This window comes from Triticum aestivum, chromosome 6A (genome assembly GCF_018294505.1).
Source record: "Triticum aestivum cultivar Chinese Spring chromosome 6A, IWGSC CS RefSeq v2.1, whole genome shotgun sequence".
NCBI classification, from domain to species: Eukaryota; Viridiplantae; Streptophyta; class Magnoliopsida; order Poales; family Poaceae; genus Triticum; species Triticum aestivum.
The window spans coordinates 12,971,821-12,981,327 of NC_057809.1; the positions used below are offsets into that span (position 1 = coordinate 12,971,821).

Consider the following 9,507-nt stretch of genomic DNA (forward strand, 5'->3'; position numbering starts at 1 on the left):
ACACAAAATTTTAAACGGGGTAAATTGTGGCAATACTTTTGCTAAATGGAGTAAAACGGATAAAATCCTGCTAAATGGGGTAATTAGTATCAAAAATTCAAAATGAGGGGTAAAAGTCAGAATTCACTCTATATTTTATATTTAATTAGTACAATAGATGGTCAAAGTTTAACCCAAAATATGAGGGGGGCAGTATACCCGAACGAGGGAATTAGTAGACACTACTAGGGTTTGAATTTGCATGTGAATCACTGTTTGTCTATCCTCACCAAAAGACAAGAAAACAAAAACTGTCTATCAGTCTCACTGATTGTTAGAGAATATTTCACAATGATTTTTCTAGAAGAATTAGTAATTAGGATTAGTCACTGCATTAGTTTAACTTTCTAGAAACGGCGAGCACACAAGAATAGAATCCAATGGTGCTCTCGACACCATTTAGCATGCATGCATCAAGACAAGAACCGGTATGCATGGCGCCAGGTCAGCAATGGCGGAGGCGACAGATCGACGCCGCTGGTGGCCAATGATCACGGCCATCTGACAGCTAGGAGAAGACCGAGAATCTTATCGCCGGCGCGCGTGATTGCCTCACGGTCTCACTGATTCGCAGCCCACATGGCATTGCCAGCTCAAATCTTCCAGTCCAATCTTTCTCTGTCGATCCATCCAATATACTAATCCAGATGCAATGTTCTCCCTGGGATTGAGGCCGGCATCATTGGCACTTGTCCATGAGTGTAAAACAACGGCAAGACTACTAAAGAAATGTGAATACAACACCTACTCACATTGTAGAATTAGTGAACATTTTCCTTCGATATAATGTCGGGAATGTAAGTACGGACGCATCTATATGACTCTACATCATCCAGGTTAGTCGGGACGATCATATAACACAGAACCGAAGAAACGAAGAAATGAGAGATCTTCCTTTGTGTAAAAACATGCGTACAATATGCTATCTATCACTTTTTTCTAAACAAAAAATATTTTTTCCATTTTCTTTTTACAATGAGGCCATGTAGGCTTGGTTGTAGGAAGAGTCCATCTCGTGGATGACGAGGCTGGTGGTGGTGACCCGAGCGCCGGTGGCATTGTTGAAGAGGTACACCCCGGCGTTAGCGTAGATGGCCTCCGTCGGGTATACCCGTGACGTTGCCGTCAACCTCCCACCCATCGCAAAGCTCTCAACGATCGAATGATCCACCAGCACCCTCACGGACAGCTCCTCACCATCGAGTACCGGCACGGTATGGCCTACGACCCTCTTGACAATGTCGTTGGCACAAGATGAGCGTGTCTCATCGTGGCAGAAGTGTGTGTTCAAGCCGCCGTCGAGGCCCCTGGCGACATAGAAGTAGACGGCGGTACGCTCCGCGTCACCACCATGGCGCCTGGCATCGGCAAGCACGAGGAGGCCAAAGGGGCCGAGCATACCCCGCCCTGCGGCGCCACCGCTTGTGCTGCAATTGTAGCCGACATCGGCCTCGTTGGCGACGGCGATGTCTAGCGGATCGAGGCGGAATGTGGCCTCGATGTCTAGCTGGGTGGCGCGATGAAGGCTGAGTGGAAAGACGGAGCCGCAGTCAATGGTGACGCCGCCAAGGTCAGTGGAGTTGGTCCGGAGCGTCTCCACCTCCTCCACCGGCCACTGAAGGAGGTTGCTTCCTGTCTTGGTGTCCAGCACCACCATGCGAGGGGCCGACTGCAGCAATAACAATATAAAACATTAATTAGCCATTGACTATAATTAATTATTCAGCAAAGAATCCTAGGTATCACTCATTGACAGCATAGAAATAGTGTAGCTAACTATGGGGTAAGCAGACAAGACAACCCCTTTTCTGGTCTAATCCCAGTTTGGTTGGTACTAGCAAGAATTATTTAGTTTTTGGTGTGTTGGTACTACCAAATTAACAACTTTTGTCTGCCACTGGATCACATGCTACCACATGATTGATTCAGAGTTTGTAGGGCACACCCTTTTTCTTATCTAATCCCAGTTCGGTTCATGCTAACAGAAAGTTGTTTATACTTATTATTATCCAGTTATAGGTAGGTACTTGCACCAGCCACACGATTACCAATCTTGGCATACCACTAGGTTGAAGGTATCTGCAACTAGTAGCTTGAACTATTTGCAAGCTAAAGGAAGCTAAGAGACACTTGACAACGAGATGACAGCAACATTGCTGTGGCTGCTATCTATCCATGATTCATCCCATGTGGCCGGTATCATTATTTGCACTCATTGAACATGGCCCAGCAAAGGAAGCATGCAAGCTCCCAGTCAAGCAAATTAAACCACTCACAAAGCAACATTTTCTTAATGATCAACTAGTGGAGGTTAATCAATCAATTGACTTTGACATCTTGTACAAGAGGAAGATGATGAAGATGTCAAGTACCTGGAGCGAGGCCCATCCCTTGGCGACGTCGGCGCGCTCGGAGTCGGTCTCGCCAACCCACCCCCACAGCACACGCCGCTTCTTTGCCGGATCATAGAACGTCTTGGATGCGTAGAACTTCCCCCAGTCGTACCTCAGCCCGATGCCGAGATCGGCGTCGACGTCCAGCGGTGTCCATGTGTTCTTCGCCCCGTCATACCTCCCCAACGCATAGTAGTCGTGCCGGTCATCGTCAGAGCTCTCCTTCATCACGTGCAACACATCGTCGCCGCCATTGGTGGACGATGCCGCCACCGCGTCTGTCATGTCGATGCCCCTCACGCCACCGACCGGGTATAGGTCGATGCACTCCCACATGCCTGTCCCTGGAACCTGGTGAAGCAACCCGTGGACAAGCTCGTATTCCATGAAATCCTTGGTCTTGTAGGTCATGACCATGCCGGCATGGCGGTCATCCTTGGAGCCGATGATGAGCCGCCATGTGTCGTCGGAACCATCAAACCACGCAGTGGTCGGGTCCCTGAAGTCCTTCTCCCCGACGCCCGGTGGTGGGTACATCACCGGGTTGTTCTCATACTTGGTCCAGTTGATTAACAACGGGTCAGATGGATCGGTGGGGAAGGCGAGGCATTGGACCTGGACGGAGGCGTTGGTTGAGCCGGTGTAGAGTATGACGATGCGGCCGTCGGGAAGGACGGTAGCGGAGCCTGACCAAACACCGTTGATGTCGTACCACTGGTCGGGGGACATTGCCACGGGGAGGTGGCGCCACCGCAGGAGGTCGCGGGACGCGGCATGGCCCCATGCTATCTTGTTGCCCCATATTGCTCCGTCGGGGTTGTACTGGTAGAAGAGGTGATACCACCCCTTGTAGTACACCGGACCTGCATTTGCATTTTGCATCAAAGAAATGAGTTTTACATCAACAATCACCCCTTAATTCCATGATGGAGGATGGAGGAAATGTTACTTACCGTTGGGGTCGTTCATCCAGTTCTTCTCGGGCTGGAAGTGGAAGCCGGTGCGCTGCCACTGGAGCATGGCATTGCTCCATGGGAACGCGTTACCGCCGGCGTCTGCGGCAAGCATGCTACCGTGGACGTCGACGGTTGCGGCGCCCGACGTCTTCTCTGACACGCCGGACTCGGGGCCCCTGCTGCTGGTGCTCATAGGCGCCATATCAACTGTCGTCGGGTGGCCGGACATGATGACGCCGGCGGCCGGCAGCTGGCCAGCGAGCCTGACGCCGGCGAGCGCGGCGACAGCGAGGAGCACCGCGGCCGAAGTCAGGAGAACCGCCGCGCACAGTGGCCCGGTTCGGCCTGGGCGCGTGCGCCCGGCCTCGGCATCATCCGGCAACTGCGCGTAGGAGCATGGCACCGAGCCGCTGTCTCCGGTGTCCATTGACATTGAAAGAGATCGGCGGAGGAGATGAAGGACACCAGAGAAGGGAGAGGAATTGGTGGGACTGATCAATTATCACCTCTGCTAAACCTAGGTGTGTGTGCATGTGCGTGTTTGCCGTGGAGCTCCTACTTTCTGCGTCTGCCATTTATAGTCTCCATGCCACTCGTTAGCCGCCTACGTGGCTCAGCCCCATTGGCCGGCGGTGGCGCCATGGGCCCGGGCTGTCAGTGTTAATCATGGTCCATCCAGGCCATGTTACCCAGCTCGATCATGATTACGCAAACTAATAATACTACTAGCCCGTTGGTTCAGGATGGATTTCATGGATCTGTACATGTTCGGGTTCCTCCATGACACGCTTGCTCTGTTAGTAGAAAACAAGTTGGGTTAGCCGGCGGTGCCAATGTCGGCTTAAACTCTTCCCTTCAGGTACGCTAACATTGTTAGAGCATCTCTAATCTTTCCCTAATAGTTGTCACGAAAGCATCCATAAAATCGATTTTCGACAGGTTTTTCTCATTAACAGGTCATTTCTCTTCGATAAGGCAGAGCGCTCGTGTCGGTTGCTCGAAGAAAAAAGGACATGTGCACTAGGAGGGTGCATCTAACCCATCACCAAAATTTTACACCCATTGTTTTTCTTTTTTTATTCTTACCACCTATTGCATTAAAAATAATATATTATTATTATTATTATCATCATCATCATCATATTATTATTACAAAAAACCATAACAAAAATCAACAACAAAGCCTTTGGTCTCATACAAGTTGAGATAGGCTAGAGCTGAAACCCAAGATCTCGAAATCAAATCTGAGTTTCATCTCCAAAGGAGTGGTTGAGTTTTCACGTTGGCTCGCAAAGTCTATCACGAGCCTCTTCTTTTACCTGGCCTTGGAACTGACAACATAGGCGGAGTTTATTACATCAACCCCTAAAATAGAAAAGCAGCTATTGGTCATTTCTTCTAAGACTTTGCATGTGTCGCCGGCCGGAGAGCGTTGTGGATGGATAACTGGCCTTGCCTATGCTCAAGCGAAGAGGAGTCACGATCCAAGCACAGGCCTTGCCTATGCTCAAGGCCATCGGTCAGCTTGGGAGAAGGCGGCGGACGGTGTGGTACATGTGTGGGATAGCGCCGCGAGGCTTGGCCTATGGGTGATGATGGCATGAGGAAGGGGTGAGAGGCACGGCGGAACTGGAGAATGGGTGGGGGCGCAACACCAGAGATGTCGTCAACGGCGAGAGGTGGCGATTCATGGGGTGGTGAAAAATGTCTTACAGGCAGCTAACTTAGTTTCTCCACTTACCAATTCAACAAAGGAAAAAATAGTTCCACCACTAGATAGCCGCCGTGCGCATGACCTAGTCGTATCACCCATTGATTCATGCCCATGGGCGTGAACTGCTCTCTGTGCATATGCTACGCTAGAATCTATCCTTGCATGACCTGGGGAAGGTGCATGATGCATGCATGTGTACATATGAGAGCATATCTGAAGAGTGGGCATGCCTAAAAGAACATACTCCGGTACTAGACTAGAAGCCATAGATTCCGTTGAGAAACATGGCCCGCCAATAATTCGGCGAACCGAAACCGATGGGTGGCGCATGATCATGGCGGCCCCAGGAAGCCATCTAGCTGTAATCTACTCCTCCCGTGGGTTATACTAAACCAACAAGAAACATTGGAAGATGGCGGGGGAGGATGGACGTGTGGTTAAGCAATGCCAAGTGGCAGCTTAGCTGCCGTTTTGGTCGTGACTCTGCCACCATTGATTGCCACATCCACGAGGTGCTGACTCACCATTGTCGGGAAGAGTGTCTGGAGGCTGTACCAGAGCCAGCCATCAGCTAGTTAAGCAAGAAACAAGTCCTGGTCCTGCACTCTTGCTGCTGCTGCATGATGCTAACCGCTATTTTATTTTATTTTTGAATTGTTGCTAACCACTAATAAGTAATAGCAACCAGTAGTAGCTTAGGTTCCACACATACTAATCAATCAGAAGAAACTAGACAACAAGGGTGATTAACTTTTTTTGGTGATCGTAATAGTAATAGTAATGGATAGAGAGGGAGAGGGGATGTGTGGTGGTGGTCACGTATGTACCATAATACCCTAGAACAACGGCCTTTTCCATGGATCCAGCATCCACATCATTGCACTAGTACCATATAATACCCTATAATGCGGAAACCAATTGGAATTAGGACAGAGACCTTTGCTCCGTCCATGTGGTGCCAGTTAAAGCTTTTCTTCCATTTTTCTCTGAGTTGAATGGAACCTAGCTACTCCTGGTTGTTGATCACTCCACCTGGCAGGTGCCACATATTGTCACTCCATCAATCGACGACGGCCAACAACTCGTTGGCAGAGCATTGTTCATTGAACTTTGCACTGCCGAGACGCAAGCTTGACGCTGTAGAACGTCTGAAATGATGTTGACAAAGCCTAACAACATGCACTGTTTCGTGGATGATCCATGGCGGCGGGAAGAAATGGTGTGGGGTCGATGACAGTTACTAGTAACATGTACACACGATTCAGGCCATGTTTGATTCATAAGTCCTAGGACTTTTTTTAGTCCCAACTTATAAGTCCCAAGTCCCTAAAAAGTCCCTACCTGTTTGGTTCCTGGGACTTATAGGTCTCTATAAGACCATATTACAACTATAAGTCCCTCCTTGAGAGTCTTATTTCATAAGTCCCAAATGCCCACTTTAAGTCCCTATAAGTCACTCCTGTTTGGTTTAGATGAGACTTATAAGGACTTTTTTTAAGTCCCTAAACCAATAAGTCCCTGGAAACAAACACCCTCTCATTCATTCGAAAAAGAAAAACACAACAAAACCATGACCAATAGATGGTAGTGATTATAAGGAGAGTTGAAGAGAGATCCGCACCACAAAAAAATGCAGGCGGATGTGTGTCACTCTCCTAGCTAGCTATATACAATCCATCGATGTCCTTTTGCATCAACTTAACACGATTACAGATCTTGTAGTCTTGCGGACCCAACAACATCAACATGACAATAATACGCGTCATGGGATGGGATGATCCACTCGACTTGATTGGAGCCGCCTAGAATTCCTCGAACCCAACTCCTGGCTAGGGCAGGTGCCAATTGTCGCTCCGCCCCAATGTGTGCTAGTTGTTCACTTCATGCATCCACATGTTTTTTCCTTCTTGTTGTACTTTATTAGATGACACGTTGTTGAGAGTTGTAACCTCAAGGTCGCGACCCCGCAACTTTTTATTTTTTGTGAAAAACATCAGATCTATTAGAAAATTACATCGAGATTCTGATGCCATCGAATGGTCACTACTGCCGCTAGAACGAGCCCAACTAATTGGCCAAGTGCTGATGGCAAGCCGGAGATATAGGTGGTGACAATCAGCACAACTAGCAATGATTCGATGAAGAAATTGGCCATAAAATAATCGTGACTCTAACCGGCACTCTTTTTTGACAATATCATCTAATCCCCACTTTCTTAGTTTAGGCTGGTCATAGTGGGGAGTAACTTATACTAGTGTCATGCATATGACACTAGTCTAAGTTACTAACTTCATAGTGCAAAGTAACATAGCATTAGTGTCATAGAGGACTTCATTTATTAGCTTGTAGACTCATCTTGTTTTGGAAACCGCTATGTTACAGTAACATATTATGTTACTACTTCTCATTAACTACATGTCACATAAGCAAAAAAAAAATTGAAGTGCGCCATGTTACTAGCTAAGTTACTCCTATTATGACTAGCCTTATACTACTACATCGTTGTTTGTGCTGAGTATAATTTCTTGTGTGCTCCTCCTTCAGCTCAAACATGGAAATACATTTTTTGACAAATAAAAAAAATGAGAATGTATATTCCACGGAATGAAAAAGCAGGCCCCGCAAATAATTCAGCAAACCGAAACCGATGGCGTCTTTGTCGGAGTCTCTTGCACCGTCAGCATGGGCACCCACCTACCTTACTCTCCAATGACCTTTCTTATCTGCATCGCCAAACCAAACCACACAGGATGGATCAGGGATGGGTAGATGTTGGGTTAAGCGAGCAATGCGTGGTGGTACGTGGTGGCAGGTACCGTTTGGGCCACAACGACTTGTACGATGTGCATTTGTAACGGACATGGCTTTGCATCCTCCTCACGTACTCCTGTCCCCTTGGGCAACAATTCATGGCCTCTCGTACACTTTGCCATGTATGCAGTGCACGCCGCGTGCACCGCTCGCATGGAGTGTTGGGTACTCTATTGACAATCAGCCAGGTGCTGACTCACCATTGTCGGTGGAAAAATAGAGGGACAGATCCATCTAGACGTACCTACTGGAGCCAATCAGTAGCAGCTAGCTAGCCAGGCCAAGCAACAATTTCGTTGTGGTGTACAGTAGGTGGTAGTGGGGGTAGTACTGGTCCTATAGCTCCACATAATCACAAGAAAACAAACATGAATGGATGGCAGATCAAATGACCTATCCATCATGGATAAGAAAAACTAGGACGTGGTACTCCAGGGAGCTGGCTTTGCATGGACACTGTTCTAGCTACGCTAATTAAGCTTGAAGGGTCTTGCGCTCCGTCGAACCAACCGAAGGAGAAATAAGTCAGTTTCAGATTCAACATCATTGCTGTTGGAATTTGCTAGTGGATCTTTCGCCTAAAGCCTAACTAAAATTCGGAAATTCTCTTAGCCCATTCATGCACACATGTGAGTGGAGTGAATGAGACTAAAGTTTAGTCCCACCACGGAAGTTGAATGAGACTTGCACCTTTTTATAAGGTGAGCTCTTCTACTACTTGTATGAGTATGAGAAGAGGAGACCTACACGCGCGCTCCTCCTCCTCGGTCGCCGCGGCTCCGATTCTTTTGGATCGCGACTCGGACGTGGGGTTTACTCCCACGACCTACCAGGCCCGCACTATAGAGTCAGTCAGACGTGTACCCTAGCCGCATCGTATGGTTTCGCACCACCGTTTCAGATCATTGCGCCGCCAAGCAAGTCTTCTCCATCCATCCTTTCGACGTGCACCGGAAGAAGGGACAGCAGGCCTTCGGAACTGTGACGCCCGGATAGTTACACTACAGTAACCCTCCGCTAAGGATGCCACGTCACCACGATTACTATTGTTCATCTTGAGATGATTCAAAAACCGATTCAAATTGAAGTTCAAAATCAAGCAAACAATAAAAAATTTCAAATTTGAAAACTAAAAAGTTCATTAAGTAAGAAATAATTCAGAGGCAATTATAAAATTGCAACTAACATTAAATGGATCAGTTGAGTGACCCTAACATCCTCAAACAGTGGCAAACAACAACATTTGATAACCTTTTAATTAATCTAAATTTAATATGAATTAGTATTTCACCCAAACTAATTTTTGATGCAAGGATCTAATGCACTACAACTTATGAGCCAGCTCCCATATTTTATAAAAATCATTTGGGTGCTAAACATGTTGCAAACCGGAAAATAATAATAATAAAAATAATAAGGAAAGAACCCCCCCCCACTGGGCCACAGCCCAGCTGGCCTCTGGGCCAACCAGGCCGGCCCAGCCGGCGCCTATAGCCCCTCGGGCGACCGAACCCTAGTGACCCAGCACCCCCACTCCCCCTCTCGCTTCCCCCTTCCCCCCCGCTGGATCTGGATCGGTGCGCAATGCCCCGAC

The 9,507-nt window shown here is 47.9% G+C and overlaps 1 protein-coding gene across 1 annotated transcript; it reads right to left on the reverse strand.

Annotated features, from left to right (window-relative positions):
- Positions 1-910: 910 nt before the first annotated feature.
- Positions 911-3,476, reverse strand: LOC123131664 (sucrose:sucrose 1-fructosyltransferase; the record flags this gene model as incomplete). The annotated part of the gene is given in 3 exon segments (XM_044551333.1): positions 911-1,708; positions 2,412-3,295; positions 3,386-3,476. Coding segments are annotated over 3 exon segments (1,674 nt in total), but the record flags the coding sequence as incomplete, so codon positions are not given.
- Positions 3,477-9,507: the final 6,031 nt, after the last annotated feature.